General features: G+C 46.8%; 6 protein-coding genes across 6 annotated transcripts; 2 read left to right on the top strand and 4 right to left on the bottom strand.

Annotated features, from left to right (window-relative positions):
* Positions 1 to 530: 530 nt before the first annotated feature.
* On the bottom strand, positions 531 to 1,947 carry N7469_006528 (uncharacterized protein; the record flags this gene model as incomplete). Its single annotated transcript, XM_056645446.1, has 4 exons — positions 531 to 643; positions 704 to 793; positions 863 to 1,105; positions 1,164 to 1,947. 4 exons carry the CDS (start codon positions 1,945 to 1,947, stop codon positions 531 to 533), a joined length of 1,230 nt encoding a protein of 409 aa, XP_056500684.1.
* A 578-nt stretch (positions 1,948 to 2,525) lies between these two features.
* N7469_006527 (dihydrodipicolinate synthase family protein) lies at positions 2,526 to 3,512 on the top strand (the record flags this gene model as incomplete). Its single annotated transcript, XM_056645445.1, has 1 exon — positions 2,526 to 3,512. The coding sequence occupies one exon, from the start codon at positions 2,526 to 2,528 to the stop codon at positions 3,510 to 3,512; it is 987 nt and encodes a 328-aa protein (XP_056500683.1).
* Positions 3,513 to 4,118: 606 nt separating this feature from the next.
* N7469_006526 (putative 3-hydroxyacyl-CoA dehydrogenase) lies at positions 4,119 to 5,389 on the bottom strand (the record flags this gene model as incomplete). The annotated part of the gene is made up of 3 exons (XM_056645444.1): positions 4,119 to 4,805; positions 4,931 to 5,250; positions 5,326 to 5,389. 3 exons carry the CDS (start codon positions 5,387 to 5,389, stop codon positions 4,119 to 4,121), a joined length of 1,071 nt encoding a protein of 356 aa, XP_056500682.1.
* Positions 5,390 to 5,646: 257 nt separating this feature from the next.
* On the bottom strand, positions 5,647 to 6,173 carry N7469_006525 (uncharacterized protein; the record flags this gene model as incomplete). Its single annotated transcript, XM_056645443.1, has 2 exons — positions 5,647 to 6,063; positions 6,090 to 6,173. The coding sequence occupies 2 exons, from the start codon at positions 6,171 to 6,173 to the stop codon at positions 5,647 to 5,649; spliced, it is 501 nt and encodes a 166-aa protein (XP_056500681.1).
* A 679-nt stretch (positions 6,174 to 6,852) lies between these two features.
* On the bottom strand, positions 6,853 to 9,791 carry N7469_006524 (uncharacterized protein; the record flags this gene model as incomplete). Its single annotated transcript, XM_056645442.1, has 3 exons — positions 6,853 to 7,817; positions 7,892 to 9,599; positions 9,702 to 9,791. The coding sequence occupies 3 exons, from the start codon at positions 9,789 to 9,791 to the stop codon at positions 6,853 to 6,855; spliced, it is 2,763 nt and encodes a 920-aa protein (XP_056500680.1).
* Positions 9,792 to 12,700: 2,909 nt separating this feature from the next.
* Positions 12,701 to 16,780, top strand: N7469_006523 (transcription factor domain-containing protein; the record flags this gene model as incomplete). The annotated part of the gene is made up of 10 exons (XM_056645441.1): positions 12,701 to 13,106; positions 13,189 to 13,764; positions 14,285 to 14,357; positions 14,479 to 14,747; positions 14,812 to 15,320; positions 15,380 to 15,504; positions 15,559 to 15,634; positions 15,694 to 15,778; positions 15,833 to 16,204; positions 16,305 to 16,780. 10 exons carry the CDS (start codon positions 12,701 to 12,703, stop codon positions 16,778 to 16,780), a joined length of 2,967 nt encoding a protein of 988 aa, XP_056500679.1.
* Between the last annotated feature and the right edge of the window lie 507 nt (positions 16,781 to 17,287).

Here is a 17,287-nt window from a genome sequence, read left to right as displayed (position 1 = left end):
TGTATGTACTAACTGAGCCGACCCGACCCGATCCGCTCATCTTAATATCCTACTACACTAGCTCAGTATCTTATACTTTCCCAAGGGAGAATCTACTTGTATTGGATGATATGACGGAAGAATATAGGTTGCGAATACCCTGAATCATGTTTGAGATGTCTACTCTATATTTATTAGTCGTCTCCACGAGATGAAGCCGAGCCGTTTGACTCGACACAACATCATAGCATTGGAGGGCTATGAGTAGAGGTAAGTTCAAAGGTACAGCCCTGGCTTGACTTAGCACTCTGAAACACCTGTTGAGTCCGCAAATGCTATTGATAGAACCTCTCGGGAAAGGTTTGATCGTTCAGCTGCCATCTTATCAGTGCTAGCATCTACTGGAAAGCAAAAAAAATAGTCGATATAGCTCTATATCAATGGCAGATTCTATACGAAGAAAGCTTACCGGTACCGGTCAGGAGGCAGTTGAATTTTTCCATGGAGAGACTGATGGTTATCTAGCTTGTAAATATCATCAAAATTCTTCCTTAGTTTCCTTTCAAAACTTCAGCAATTGAGTTCGCTACATATTCGACATTGCCTTCATTGAGGCCCGCAATAGATACTCGAGAGTTATCGGCCATATACACATGGTATTGCTCTATCCATGATCAGCATGTCTTCCTCCCATTTCTAAGATATGCGAGTGCTTGTGACTTACCTCGCAGCTTTACTACTATCTCTGGAGACAAGCCTAAGAACCCAAACATTCCCGATTGCCGAACTAAATGATCCCAGGATCCAGGGGTTTCTATGATCCACCGTAAGCTCATTCCCCTTATCGGGCATTATATCACCTAGATATTCTGGCGGAACTTACTCAATGCTAGCAAATGGTCATACAAGGCTTTCCGCATAGACCGGATTCGATCACTCATGGTGACCATATCGGCGTACCACATTTGCTTGAGCTCCTCTGACTCCAAGACCTGGGCAGCGATCTTGGCTCCAAAACCCGGTGGGTTAGATACTTCTGATCGTTGAAGCATCTCCAACATGGATTGGGTGTTTGTGGCCGCCTGTGCCGTATGGGTGGCAAGCAAAAGACATCCGACTCGCTCTCCTACACAAAATTCAGCAATTAGCTCCGTCACCGTGCGAGATTGCTCGATGAACACTACCATAAAGACCCATGTTCTTCGCAAATGAGATACAGACACCGGCCTCCATACCCATCTCTCCGATAAACAGACGTATAGGGTAGGCATCTTCGTCCAAGTTACCTGAATTGAAGCCTAGATAAGCAGCATCAAAAAGTGGGAATAGCTGGCGTTCCTTCATTCGTTTCGCAATCTCTCGCCATTGCTCTTTTGTGGGGTCGCAGCCGGTTGGATTATGAGCGCAGGCATGGATAATGACGATAGAGTTCGGCTCTGCACGGTCGAGCATAGAAAAGTAGGACTGTAAATCCAAGTCCCGCGTCTCAGGGTCATAGTATATGAAGCTTTCACAGGGAAATCCGAGAGACCCAAAAACCTGATGGTGGTTAGACCAGGTGGGCGAAGGGATATAGACCTTGGGCTGGCCATGGCATGCACGCAGTAGCAAGCCTGCTAAATGCAGTGAGCCGGTTCCAGACAGACTTTGGCAAGTCGCTATCTGATGTTGTTGCTTGGCGTATAGCTCTGATCCCAGCACCAATTTGGTGGTCGCATTTCGAAAATTGGCCAAACCGAGAATGGGGAGATATTCATGGTTCAACCCTTGTGTCAACAATTGCTCCCTGGCTTTTCTGACTGATGGCAGTACCCAAGGCTGACCATTGGCGTCGCGGTAGGTGCCCTGACCTAAATTGACCTTTTGTGGGAATGAGTCGGCCACGTATTTCGCAGTCAATGCGAAGATAGCATCGGGAGGAATGAATCGAGCTTGTTCAAACCAGGATGTAGAAGGATCAGAGGTCATAATGTCTGTGGGGTGAAAAATCCGGCAAGGAAAGGGAAACAGAAAGAATAGTTTCTAGCAATGGGACGTAAAGCTTTTGTTTCACATTGTGCTAATATTTTCATTCTATATTCGGGATTTCGGACGGTGGCCCGACACTCGGTAAGGCGACCACAGTGGACCACCATCTGATCTTGAAGTTATTGTACTATGTATGTATGGCGGGGTCATCTATTGGAGATGAAATTATAGAATCAGTGGAGAATAATCAAAAAAGAATGAGGGGATCCAGCAAATCAGCATAGTCCGATCGGATCAGCTCCGAATATCCCACTGTTATCCCTCGGGCAAACTTCTTAGCAATTCTCGGCTCGACTCGCCGATGGACAATCGGGACGCCGACCCGAAAGCATCAAAAAGATGGAGAATTGAACAAGACGACTGGTTAATAGTTGAATGACTACAACTCCCCCTCATTTGAATGGTTCTTTTCAAATAGCTTTGTTTCTCTCCCTCTTCCTCTATCTATATCTCTCTGTTTATCCTCCGATTTCCCAGCTCTGCTCCCATCTTCATTCTTCTCTTCATACATCCTCACAATGGGTTCACACACCGCTGTTTCTCCTCAACCTCACGTTCCCCCATCCGGTGTCTGGTGTCCTGCTGTTAGCTTCTTCAACCATGCATCCGATACCCTCGACCTCGATGCGCAGTCCAAATACTTCGCCTATCTCTCCAAGACTGGCCTGGCAGGTCTAGTTATCCTGGGTACCAATTCCGAGGCTTTTCTGTTGACTCGCGAAGAGCGTGCTCAACTGATCGCTACAGCTCGTGCTGCAGTTGGTCCTGACTTCCCTCTCATGGCTGGTGTCGGTGCCCATTCCACCAAGCAAACTCTCGAACTTGCCAATGATGCCGCCGCTGCTGGTGCCAATTATCTCCTCGTCCTCCCTCCCGCCTACTTCGGCAAAGCCACCAACATGAACGTCGTCAAGCGCTTTTTCTCTGAAGTTGCCGCCAAGTCTCCTCTTCCAGTCGTGTTGTACAACTTCCCTGGCGTGTGCAACGGTGTAGACATGGACTCGGACACCATCGTCGCCATCACCCGGGAGTCGGCCGCTCAGCGAAACGGCCAATCCAACGTGGTTGGTGTCAAGCTGACCTGTGGTTCCGTTGGTAAAATCACTCGTCTATCAGCAACCCTCTCTTCTGAGGAGTTTGCAACATTCGGAGGTCAATCAGACTTCCTTATCGGTGGTCTCGCCGCTGGTAGTGCCGGTTGTATCGCTGCTTTCGCCAATGTATTCCCTAAGACCGCATCGAAAGTGTATGCGCTCTATCAAAAGGGTCAGTACGACGAGGCCCGTAAGCTTCAAGGTCAGGCTGCCCTGGCTGAAAGCCCTATTAAGAGCGGTATTGCATCCACCAAGTTCGCAGTCGCCACATGGACAGCGCCTCTGGCAGGTATCCAAGGAGCAGAAGAGAAGCTTGCCCCCCGACACCCTTACGAGCCAGTGGGTGAGCCATCTAAGAAGGCCGTTCGGGAGGCTATGGCCGAGGTGGGTGCACTGGAAAAGGCCCTGTAAAGAGCGGGTGCTAGTAGTGTTTTATTGAGCTATGATTAACTTGTTATTTTATGAAATGAACGCATGATAGAACTGGATTTTTAGCCTAATACATAAGGTTCTACGTCCATAATCCATATGAAATCTGCATAACATAGAACTTTATCATGAATCTCGGCTCTGATCTAAGTTAGCAGTACTCCAGTACTGTCACAGGGCTGTGACCCGGACAAGTCGAATGTGCACCTACGCTATAGATCTGGACCTTCCTATAACACTTATACAGAGGAAGGAAATATTGTCCACTGTATGTATAGGAAAACGTGTTCCTATACAGTCGCGATTCAAGTGCAGTACTTCCATGAGCGATTGCTAAGATTGATTGAAGATAAATAGAATAACTAGATCGAGTAGCATAGATATATATATTTCCAAAAGACACTAATGTAGAAATAAAATCACGTCCCCCAAAGAACGGCTTAGCATCTATTCTCAAAATATGCGGATCAGCAATTGCATAAACGGACTATGAACTCTGTTGTAGTATTTCAAGTTGACTCCGTGGCCTGCACGTCCAAAACTAGGGTATCAAGATAAGAGAGAAATGAAACAGGATCTGCGTGTACACTAGTGTACACCGTTAGCAACGCCGTTGCTGTGTCCATTTGTGACGCCGTTAATTCGCATCTTCTGGACATGATCCTGCATTCCATTGATTTTCTCCAGGGACACACCAGGTGGGATGCCGTTGGAGATGCTGCTCTTCTTACGAGGGAGCGCTGTCCAGATCGATCCATCGTCCAAGAACTCTTGACCTGCTGCTAATGTCTTGGATGATTGCTCACCAAGCCATTCAGCCTCCAAGCGGTCAATATTCTCCTCGATTTCCCAGGCACGTCCACTCTCGACGAACATTGATGTGCCGTTAAGAGATTGGTCTGCCAAAATGCCAGCAGCAACGGAAGAAACATCGCGAGGTGTATTTGTGGGCAGATTAGCCTGCTTCCATTGGTCTTCTATCTTCCTAATAGCATCTGTCTCGGTCATCCAGGGGCAGATGGTGTTGATGCGCAGATTATGCTTATATGGGGAAGATATATAGTTGCGCAGGGAACGCATGAGGCCAATTACACCGTGCTTAGATGCCTGATAGATGAATAGTGATGGACTCTCTTTGAATCCCGAAGCACACGAGAAGAGAAGAATTGAACGGTCGACGCTGGGTCCACGGTTGTGACGAAGATAGACAGAGGCGATGCGGGCAACGTACGTCGAGCCTAGAAGGTTGACGTCGAGAACTTTGTGGGTGGGTGTCTTTGGGAGTTCGTAAGTATCTGTCGTGATATTCCCTTTTGCTCTCAATGCCGAGATGCTTTTGATCTTGCTTTCACCTAACTACAAGGCATTTGAGGTTCTGCGCAGCATGTCAAGTTACTTACCTCGCGAACAGTCTGTAAAGTCAGCCCAAAATCAAACCAGTTACCAATTTCGACAATCCCAGCAGCAGAGACTACATGGTCGATGCGCTTATATGTCTTGAAACCGTAATCAAAGAGAGCCAGAACTGATTGATAATTGGTTACATCGGTTGTCTGGAATACCGCGCGCGGTGACTGGTTTGACTCTTCAGTAGGAAACTTTTGCTGGCAGTGACGGAGTAATCGATCGCCAGCGATATTATCCAAATCACCGAAGCAGACGTTGGCACCACTCTCCAAGCATTGCTGGACAAGGCTGGCCCCAATACCATTTGCGCCCCCTGAACGCATACAGTCAGCACTCAGCATGCCAAAGAGCAAAAGAAGAGAAATAAAGGTGGAGAATCGGAACTTACCGGTGATGAGAACTACCTTCTCTTGGAGGGATTGAGAAGAAATCTGGGGGATGTACTGCGACATTAGGGGCGGGGAGAAGAAGTGGGTCAAGATGGACGATCGTTGGATGAAGTCTTGCACTGAAGGGGAAGAAGGTATACTAAGAACAAACCCTTAATAGATGGAAAGACGAAAAAAAAAAACAATTCGGCCAGGTTTCGAGGGTTTATATAGTTATGGTAATGGACAATCAAGACAAATGCCTCGCAATACGGAGTGCCCAGAACCGGATAGCGACAAGGAATGGCATCATACCCGATGCCTCAACCGGATGTTTCGCGTTATCCCTGGGTGGAGTCTTCGAGGCGCGGCACCAGAACCTTTTTCTGGTCTCCATCTTGTTGCAGACAACAAATCATAAGCCACAGGGGACATGCGGACTGGTACAGGCCAGACCCGCCTTCAACCAGCGATCGGCAAACACTGCGGGGAGAAAGGGTGGTCAGATCAAAGAACTTTGACCATGGTGGGCTAGATTTTGAAGGACGAAAGGGTCCTTCACGCGAGCAGACAAGACCTCGGAAAGATGATGGATTGAGTTGCAGTCCTATGCGAAAGAGCTGCAGATAAGGAGGGTCTGTCAGCTGAGCGTAGCCAGTAGAGTATGTAGGCAGCGGCTGAGAAACCCAAGCAAAGCAATCATTGGTGTTCAGCACGGATTGCAGTCCTCCGATGGGCGAAAGATAATCTGCAAGAACCTTGGAATGTCAAGAGACTAAATTACGAGTGAAACGTTCTCAAGCACATCTGCCTTAGCCCAAGAAGGGTAAAGGGAGTGGCTTGGGATTTGGCTTGGATCCAACGTCATTGTCCGTGCGAGTCTCAAAAAGAAGGTATCCCGAGGGATAATCAGCTGGAAGTATGAGGTAAAAGAAAGAATGAAGATGGAATGGAGAAGTACGCGGGGGTTGAAAAAGATTGGGAAGACGAGAAGGGAAGAAACAAAGCTGGAGTGGTGGTGAGACATGATTTTGATATCTCCATAAAAAGAGTGTCCACTTCTCCACGATTCGCGCAGATCCCCCAGATTGCAGATGGAGCGTAAAAGATCAGAAGACAGAAAAAAACAGGATGGGAATCAAAACTGAAACGTGTTCAATGTACTATTTTCATATGCTTTGATGTAATTAAACCAATGATCATACAGATGTGTCCGTGATCACCGCGCATCCAAGGAACATGCAGGGGCGAGGTGAAAGATGAGAAAAAAAAGGAAACCCCAAAAAGAACAGAACAGAGTAAAGCCAGCAGAGAAAAATAAAATAAAACATCGAGAGAAATAATCGAGATCCTCTAATTCCAACCATTCAAAGTCATCCTGGATCTCATAAACCAAAAAAGTCCATTTCTATAGCACATATCGCAAGTCATCCTCTTCGAGTACTACCCGTTTCTTCCCCCCCAAAAAAAACCTCCAACCCATCAAGATCATACGTATATACAACATTCAATCCAGAATGTGCTTTCAGTCCCATCAAATAATCCGCTTAACGACGGGAAACACAGCAGAGAATGCCGGATTTGCCCAGGAACCAAAGGGAACCGATGAATCGGAAAATGGACAGGCCAGCCGTTGTCCACAGAATGGCCGAGAAATAGTTCGATGTCCGCGTGGTCGAGGTGTTTGTGAGACAGAATCGATCAATTCCGGTAGCAGTAATACACAGCGTGACGAGCAAGTTACTGAAGATCCACAGCAGTACCAAGTTGGTTCGGAAGGCCTTGTAGGAGTCATCCATGCTCTTCTCATCCTGTTCCTCGGGTTCCACAAATGGCGCCAGCGCCCGCTTGACAGTCGCCTCGAACTGACTGTCAATGTCGGCTTGTGGCTTGTCAACTTCCTCAATGAAGTTGGACTTGCCGTCGTCTTTGGCAGTCTTGGCCTCGGGCAGAGCCTCACTCTTATCCGATCCCTTGGTACCCCACGAAACATCGTGCCAATTGCAGAAGGCGTAGACCATCAGGATGTTGATCGAGCAAGTCATACCGCCGAAGTAGGCCCACGACGAGGTGAACATGTGCCAAGGGTCCATATACAGGAAACTGGCAATGAAGTAAATACCATAAGTCGAGACCAAAGCGATGAGAACGATACCAGCTCCGGATGAACTGAAGAAGGAGCTCAGGAAGGCCCCGATACCCTTGCTCATATCGAAATCCAGAGTACCTCCGGTGAAAGCATTCTTGACTAGATAGAAAGACAACACGAGGATGTAGCACTGAACGATCGAGAAGTAGATGAACGAGAGTGTATATGCCAGACGCGATCCCTTGGGTCGATTACCAAGAGCCAGAATAAACTGGAGCATCAGGAAAAACACATAACCATATTTCAAAAAGTTATTAACGATGGGCGATGCGTCATTACCAAAAGGCCAGCCTTTGTCTTTATTCGCCGAACTTGGTGTTCCCACCAGATCCATAATAACCGAAGTAGTAAGCCAGAACGAAGCTAAAAGAAAAAAAAAATAAGCCATAAGTGATTTTTCAAGTCGGTAGAGTGAAATAGACAAGGCCGATACATACCCAAAGAAAACCAGGTCATAACCAGACCAGCGAAGTTATAGACCATTTGAATGTGTAGGAAAAAGAGACGGATAATGTTATGACCAGACTTATAGATCCGGCCAAAGTGCATCATGGCATACAGACTGGCAGCAAACGAACCGTTCAACCAACGACGACGTTGACTGATAAATTCTGCAGATCCTTCGGGCACATCAGTTTCACCCTTAGAAGCCTTGACGTAAGTCAAATGCCACTTGAAACCTGCTTTAGCCACCAGCTCGAAACAAAGGATACGATCTTCAGCAAGGAACATGTTCTTCTTAAAGATATTCATGCCCTCAATACCCTTCTTTCCGAGTTGCTTGGAGAGAGTGTGATCACCGTGGAAGTATTGCTCGAGGGGCCGGCCCATAATCGCGCGATACCGGTAGGCAGAGAAAGCACCAGGCAATACACTGACATATCCAAAGGCACTCTCGAGAGGTTTGTCGAGAATGTTAGAAATTTTGTACTCAAAATTCTGAGCAGCAACCAGTGGGTTCATAAGATTCTTCCAACCTTTACCCAACATTGCGTGAATCTCACCACAAGAGCCACCAAGGTTTTTGTCATTGTAGAAAGATTCCCACAGAGCCAGCAGGGATTTCTTGCCAGGTTTTGTACCCGCATCAATGAGAATGACCACCTCAGGGTTGAGAATACGACAGAAACCGTTGAAAAGCCAGCGGTGGGAGTTGATCTTTTTGCTGTTCTTCTGCTTCAGACAGAAGATCATTTGAACTGGAGGGAGGTTTGTTGATTCGTTGCCCTGAGGTCGGATCAATTGTTGATTGGAAGTAACCGACAGCTGTGTGGTGTATTCAAAGATATGGGCGACGGTTTCACGGCCATCGACGGATCGCTTCATAATACCGTCCTGGTAGATACCGATAGTAGCGAGCATATCCAGGGTGTTTTTGTCGCAAGGGTCGATACCATCGAATACCAGAGAACACACAATCTTCTGCCACGCAGGACCACCCTTGTTCCAGAACTCCGATTTCTTCAGGTTGACAATATCCCGAATGTTCTGCATCACACCGTGAAGAGTACGCGCAGTGAGAACCTTGTCTTCGTTGTAATAGGTAATGGCAATGAGAAGCTCGGTGTGTCGGTTGTACATGGCAGGGCGCAGGTTGTAGCCGTTGCGTAGAGTGAACTCGTCAGGATCGCAAGTCGCGGCGGTATAACGCAGATGGGAAAACTCCTCTGGGAAGCCCTCCTCCGATTCACGGTATTCCCGCTGGATGGCATTTTGAATGGCACTGGGGACAGGGTAATCGACACTCAGAACAGAGCCCTGGACTAGCTTAATTTTACGAGTCGCGTATCGACGCAGACCCGAGGCGGGTGCGTTCCGCTGCTGCCAGGCATCTGAAGGAGTTTCTGAGGCTGGAGTCGAAATACCAGAGCGACGGTGCAAACCCATGGAGGGATCTTGGCCCCCGGGGAAAATTGCAGGACCAGTATCTTGTAGGGAATATCGTGTCATGCCATCGTTCATCGAATCCGAGACGCTGAGGGGACCGGGACTAGTGGCGTGATGGCGCTGTTGGTAAGGGTTGGGGCTTGTCGACATGCCACGCTGAGGGTAGAATCCGGGGGAGTTTGCATCTTCGCCATGGCCAAGGAAAGGTACGGCAGCGTCCGAATGTTGTGCTTCAGGGTGGTTGTAGGCGTCCTCGTACTAAATTTGACAGTGTTTTGTTAGATTTTTCTTCTTTTTTCTCTCTCTATCTCGCAGATCTTCTAGCTGGAAGGACTTTCACCCTGAAAGATGGTCACTTACCGGAGGAGCAGTAGAAGAGAAATCACTCTCGCTGCGCCCATGGAAAGGAGATCCATAAGGCGAGTGAGGTTCGTGAGGGGAGGTCGGCATGGGGGGGACCCATCTTGCTCAGCTCCCCGACAATCGGGGATTCTGCTGGATGTCAAGAAGTCTTGAAGTGATATCCAACGAGGGGGGGGAGCTCGCTCGCCGTATACTTCAATGGGTGGTGGTGGAAGTTGGAGAGCGAACGGAGCCAAAGAAGAGATTGAGAACGAGAGATGAATAAGAAAAAAAAAAGAAAAAGAAAAAGAACGAGGGAGTAAAAGTCTCGCCGAGGCCAAAAACTAGAACATCCAGGGAGAATCAATTAATGCCAGATCTTCTCCGAAGGGGAGAGAGTGTGTCGGTAGCCTTGCGAAGATCGGGCGATCAGTCAGCAAAGTGGACTTACCAGGCTGAACCACGGGAAAATCGTAGAAAGTCGATGCGAAAAAATCAGAGAAAAGAAATCCGATCAAAGAAGACGATTGAAAGAAAAAGAGCTTTTTCCCTGAAACAAGTCGATCGCAAAGAAGGTTTTGGGGGAGGAGGAGGAGGAGATTGGGGATGGGACTGGAAGCTAAGAATAGGAATCTTTTCTGGAAGCGCTGCAGACAATGTCAGGTCAGGCTACCAACAACATAGCATAGCCCAGAAAAAAAAAAAGATATTTTTGGTTCAGATTTTCGGCGCAGGCTTCTGAATGAATTTGGGGGGGTGGATGGAAGGGGAAGAAAAGAAGAAGAAGAGAGGCGAGTGGTCACTTTGTGACTCCATCGACTCCACCGGGAACCGCGTCCGAGACACGTTTGGATTTCCCCTGCCACAAATTGTATTTGTACAGCCTCCACTGGTAATGCACACTTTGTACATACTCAGTACTATGTATGTACATCGTAGAGTATAGTAGTGATCGTGGATGTATACCCTGTACTCCCGTACTCTGTACAGTACATAGTACGCTGTAGTATCACGGGTCGACTTGTGACCATCTGATCTCTGACTGCTTCGTCGGTGACTCGTCAAGGAAGAGAGGAGGATGGCGGGTCATTCGTTGTAACGTGCGTGTACATTGGTTGAAGAGGCTGACAAGGACCCATCCCAATGTATTTCGATCCTTCTGTTTGGTTGATTTGCCCTGATGTGTATTTGGCCCTGGACGATCATCCCTTTCTCCCATGGATGTACATAATATGTGTACTATGTGTGTGTACAAGGTACCAGACACATCACAGGGTGGATTGTTCTTTTTTTTTTGTTTTGTTTCACTATCCCTCTCTCTTTGTTTCCCTCTCCCCCCACCTGTCATCCCCCAAAATGGCGTTTGAAATCGGCAGTCAGCATGTGTAAACGCCTCCTCCCTCAGCCATCAATCCACTCTGGCGCGGGCTGAGGGGCCGAAAATTGCCGGAGATGACGACAATGGCGGAGGGTAAAGATCGGCCGTGCTTCCAGGGGGGGCGCATTTCAGTCGCAAGTGACCCACTTAGTACTTGTTTGTAACTGGATACTATACGGAGTAACAGTGGTCTTTTTTTTGGGAAAAGCGCTGGAGGGCCAAGAGAAAAAATAAAAAAAGGGAAACAATCGAGGAATGCAAGGTTGAGCCTCGGGTCACGTGGTATCTACACAACATACAACATTTTACTGTAGTCATATATTCAGTTACGCAGTTATTTAAGGATTGAAGGATTTAAGAGTTTAAAAAATTGAATTATTCAGTTATTTATTCTTAAATTGATAAGCGTCATAATTCATAATTGGGCTAATTAAGAGTATGAACGATTAATGGATTGTACTATGTACAGCAATGATTACGATCTCACTCTGATCTCTGGTATGCAGATCCTTGAATGCTCCAAAATGCTTGAATGCACGTTGCTGAACAAGGCTGGGATATTGGCTGAAGTGCATCTTATGAAGCATTCTACAACAATCTCATGGAAATTGACTACATCGCAGACTGTGGCGTGAACAATAAATTTAATTTGTTAACAATAGATAATAGATCGGTCTGTCCGCACATACCTAGTCTAACTAAGCCAGATACATCTAGATGTAGATCATCGTGATGGAAAACAAACAGGGAGGAAGAGTCCACATAAACAAACAAATAGAACATCTGGTTATGTTCCCATCATATTGTCCATGTTGGATCGCACAGCCCAGGCACCACGTTTCCAAAGTCTTCAAATGACAGCTACAATCTTCACATTTGCTGTCACACTCTGTCGCCTTTTTTTGGCTGGCAAAACCCTGTACTGGATGGATGCGTCCAGCATGAGTGATCTCAAGCTCTGATCACTGCCGATAAGTGGCGCCCTGTCATAGCCATCATTCCATGAATCATTGTAGGAATCCCCGCATCATTGGAACAATCTCGCCTGTTTGCAATGTTTTCGAAGTTGAATGATGCCTGATGTGACTTCCGATTCGGGTATTGTATGCAAGTCACAAACGGGTCTCCCACAATTCTCCTCTGATCGTCGATTCTGTACTTGCTTAGACTGGAGCCACTGGGAAAAAAATCGGATGACAGGGCTGTCATCCGATTTATGTATGGCGAGACTTCATATCGGACTTCACAGCGAGTCTTCGATATTACAGTACAAGTCCCAGGATACAAGGAATATGTTGCATGTAATCATTACAAATCTAAACAAAAATCATATTAGGACAATCCACGTTAAAATACAAAATAGTACTCTGCTTTTTCTTCTTCTTCCTCTTCTATTATGTATCTGTTTTAGGATTGATCGGTCTATACACCGATCATCGGCTAATGCATCAATCCATGCCTAGGCAAATCGTCGATCATCCATGGATTGCGGGGTAAATTACATTTATAAGAGATATTAATGAATTTCCATCCGCTAGGTCGACTAATATCATGAGTATTCTTCTCCCCTGAAAGTCAATCATAATACACCACTGCCTTTGCACTTATTAGTTTGAACTTCAGATACTATCTTAGGGTTATGGAGCATACTACTAGTCACACTCCGTTCGAATCGCTTCCCCTCAACCCTAATGGCCCTCGAGGCAACGCCTGGGGTATCTATGGGGATAATGATCAGCTGGGTAGATTGAATCTACTTACCCCGGAGAATACTGCAGCCGCAGCACAGGAGATCATAGAAGGAGTACGCATCTCTACCGACTGGGCACTCAACAGCATGGCTACCCCATGCTTTGGGCGATCGGCTTTTGAGCATACAATCAAAAACAAAGCGCCTCGTCCAGTCAACGATGATATCCTAATCTTCAATACACAAAGTAGCTCTCAGTGGGATGGTTTCAGGCATTATGGGGCTAAGGATGGATCCTTCTACAATGGATGCTCGCAGAAAGATATCGAGAACTCGACCAGGAATGGAATCCACGGTGAGTAGATCAATCGGATCTAACTACCTCTCTTCGTGTGAGATGGGTAAAGTGAATGTATCATTGACAGACAAATGATTAGTCTGGGCTGATAATGGTGGGATCGTCGGACGTGGAGTGTTGCTGGATTACGCGGCATGGGCCGAGGCCAATTGTCGTGCTATTAATTGTTTTGAGACTCAATCAATCCCGCTCGAAGAGTTGCTAGAAGTGGCTGCAAGTCAGCAAACAACCTTTCGACGAGGCGATATCTTGTTCATTCGGACAGGCTGGACACGCGCATATGAGCAGCTCTCGCAGGCAGAGTGTCAACAGCTTGCCGACTACAAGGCCCCTCCAGTAATTGGAGTCAAATCATCCGAGCCCATCCTTCGTTGGATATGGGAGACTGGATTTGCAGCTGTTGCTGGTGACATGCCCAGTTTCGAGGCATATCCATGCCAAGACGTGGACTATTTTCTGCATGAATGGCTGCTGGCAGGTTGGGGATTACCTATTGGCGAGCTCTTTGACTTGGAACGACTGGGAAAAGAATGTCGTCAGCGGGGAAGATATACGTTCTTCTTCAGCAGCGTCCCGTTAAAGGTAAAGATTCCTACTTTGAGACTTCAATATCGAGATTATGCTAACCCTCCCCAATTTCAACAGGTTCCTGGGGGTGTGGCGAGTCCTCCGAATGGCGTGGCTATTTTCTAATCAGCCCCAGGGACTGCTTAGATATATCCATTTGTATATTTGCTCCTGTACCTACCTCAGAATCAACTGACAATACCATCTAATCGTTATCATTATCAATATTTATACTTTTATGCTTCGATTCCGATGGGATCGGACCGACGATAAGCCCAGAATGGAAATTGTGGGGGAACGATAAGCCCCCCGCCCGATTTCCACCATTTCGCTCCGAGACTCTATCTTCATCTTCTTCTTTTCTCTTCTCCACTCGTCTTTTTCTCAAGTACTGCAGCGTGAAGAATTTTTTCCCATCTATCTATTTATCTATTCATCTATCTATCTCTCTTCTCTTTTTATTCGACCCCCGGTATGCCCTGAAATGGTCCATGACAAAGGTGTCTCACGAAGCGTGGACCGTCAGACTCATCGGTCTATGGTAGCGTATGTGCGCAATCCAAATAAATAATGATCGCACACGGCGCATTTGATACTAATCTCTCTAGATGCAATCGATGTCGCAATCGCAAAACACGCTGTGCCGGATCCCCGCCACTCCCCTGTGCTGCATGTGTGGACGTAGGCCACGTCTGTGTATATTCCGAGGCCGAGAAGCGCGTCTCCATTACTGAGAGGTAAAACAATTAATCAACTCTTCCAATTTCGGTTGAATCACTCCTTTACTCACATACTTTCATAGCTACTTTCGCCAATTGCAAGCGCAGGTTCGCTCGCCCGGTGCCTCCAATGGCTCTATCAACCGCGTCTCGAAACGGAATACGTCGAAGACGCCAAAGTCCCCAAATACCCCCGAAGAACTCCAACCGGAAATCACTCCCAATCGCCTGACCCCGTCAAGTGTGCCTTCCAATATTATACACCATCCCGATAGCGAGGTACCGTTGGAAAGAGATGATTGGTGGTATAAGGGAACTGACAATTTATTCCTGAATCGATCTGGAGAGCATCGTACGATAATCTCTTGTTTTCCGTCTTCGCAATTGCGTATTCGCTGATACGTTGTTCATTCTAGACTTTGTGGGGGCGTCGTCGACCACTCATTTAGCCAAGCGCCTGAACCCAGGGTCCTCAAATCTTGCTTGGGATGTTCGTCCACTCTATGATGATCTTTCATCACTAAGACGGCCTGTCGCTGGCGCTCTCCCTCAACTTCCTCCATTTGAGTTCGCCAAACGCTTGTTCTGGACACAGTATGCCTATATTGGCACGATATTTTCCTTGATTCACCCCAGAGAATTCGAAGAACGGTTGGATTTTGTCTATCATCAACCGCCTGACTTTTCTCATCGGGAAACATGTCTAATTTACTGTCAAGCCCTTCTGGTAATTGCATTTGGCTTAATGTATTCGGTCAATCAATGGTCTGGCGATGACGGACCACCGGGCTTCAAATATTTCAAGCACGCCTTGCGACTATTACCCGACATTCACGAAGAGGGATCTATCTTTTTTGTTGAAGTGCTCTGTTATGTTGCCTATTATATGCAGAACTTGAATCGAAGAGATGCCGCCTTTTTATATGTATGAACAAGTCGCCTTCTTATCGCAAGAGAAGAGACTCAGCTAATGTCACCCGCCAGGTCGGCCTCGCTCTCCGAATGGCAATCTCGCTCGGACTTCACCAGGAAGTGTCTGACCAGGACATCAGCCCAACAGATCGTAACCGCCGCCGCCGAGCCTGGTGGTCAGTATACAGCTTGGACCGGTAGGTATATGCCCAAAATCTCATGAACCTCAATCACTAATCTCCATTGAATAGTATTCTGTCCGTGAAATCCGGAAATCCCATCACCATCCATGACGAAGATATTGGGATCACATGGCCCGCTGCGCTAGTAAGTCCAGTCATACAATGTACTAGTCAAGACCTATCTCTAATACCCTTTATCTATAGGATGGATCAACCTCGGATCCTTGGCCAGGCATTGTCTTGACTCACTACACACAGCTCTCTCGGATATTGGGAAGAATCGGTGAAGGTAGTCCTTATATGTCCTTTTGCCCTCTAGAGTGTATAGCTGACATATGAACAGAAATTTACCGGAAGAAACCTCGCTCCGGATCTAATCTCGTTATGTCCGTGCAAAGTATCACGAATGATCTCTCGGGCTGGTTGCGGCAAGTGCCAGATCGTCTTCGTATTGACTTTACCACTCTCGACGCACCCATAAACCGCGAGTCGGTTTCAATCAATTTACATTTCTATTCCTGCGTGAACATGACCGCACGCCCATTGGTATTCTACGTCATTCAACGGCGGTTAGATGCCGGTGTCTTGGATGCCTCGGCCGAGGACTGGAAAGGAGGTCTGGCACCCAACACAGTTGCAGTCATCGATAGTTGTATCACGGCTGCTCGTGCAACTACCATGATCATGGATGCAGCAGCCAAACAGAATCTCATCGGTGAGTGATAGATCTTTGAGGATAGGGAGCTCCTTTGCACGATCTTCCTTGTCTTTTATTCATAATTCAACATCTCAGTACTAACACTTATATTTTCCAGCTACATATGGATATCTAGATGGCGAGTACATTTTTTCGGCCGCATTACTTCTAGTCATGGTTAATGCAGCTTTTCCACATAATGAAACCAATGCGAGGTCAATGGAGACTGCTCTCAATCTCTTGCGAAGTATGGCTGACCGCGGTAACGCCTATCTTTCCTCACGCCACTCGCTTCTTCTAGAGCTACGAGCCTCTATTGGACCCAAGCCCATGATGAGCGATCCCAATGGATCAGATCTGCCGCTTGACATCCCAGTTAGCCCGAACAACGGCCATGCTACGGGCGCTGCCTTGCCAGAACCTGATCCTCAACCAACAGTTCCGACGGACGAATGGCAGCCAGATCTGCCATCATTCCAGGATATCTCTTTTCAATTTGACCTCAATGATGACCCGGCATTATGGGAGGGGGCATTGAATCAAATTGACATTGATATGGATACGGACTGGATCGAGAATACCTTAAAGAGGTAGGAATCAGAGGCTGTATACTATTGTGACCAAATTTACTTCAAGTAGCATATATTCAATCTTTATTGTACAATAATACAACAAAATACTTACTATGAACTAGGTAGTTCAACTTGTAGTTCTACTCCGTATGACTAGTTAGATAGATTCATTGACTAATTAATGCTCCGTACCAGTATTACACTACCTCTACCTCTCTCACATCTCCCTCTTCCCAATACCCAAATACCGAGTATTCACCACTCTCCAATACAACTCTTCTACTAGTGACTTGGAGCATCGCTTCCGAATCTCATCCACATAATTACAATCTCTTCCACTCTTTGTTATCTCAATATTGTCTTCCCCGATGATCTCGGCCCGATGGTGCCGATAAGATCACGTGTCGGCCCGATGGTGATATCCAAGTCGAACAGTCCATCATTTTAATACTGAGGGGAACTACTTCTTTGGAAGATAATCTTGAAGACGATTTCTTGATTTCTCAAGGTTGAATTATTTTATCACATT

Source organism: Penicillium citrinum (genome assembly GCF_028827155.1).
Source record: "Penicillium citrinum strain IBT 23319 chromosome Unknown utg000005l:1.0-1900146.0:1.0-1900348.0, whole genome shotgun sequence".
Lineage (NCBI taxonomy): Eukaryota > Fungi > Ascomycota > Eurotiomycetes > Eurotiales > Aspergillaceae > Penicillium > Penicillium citrinum.
This window is presented reverse-complemented; position numbering and strand designations above follow the sequence as displayed.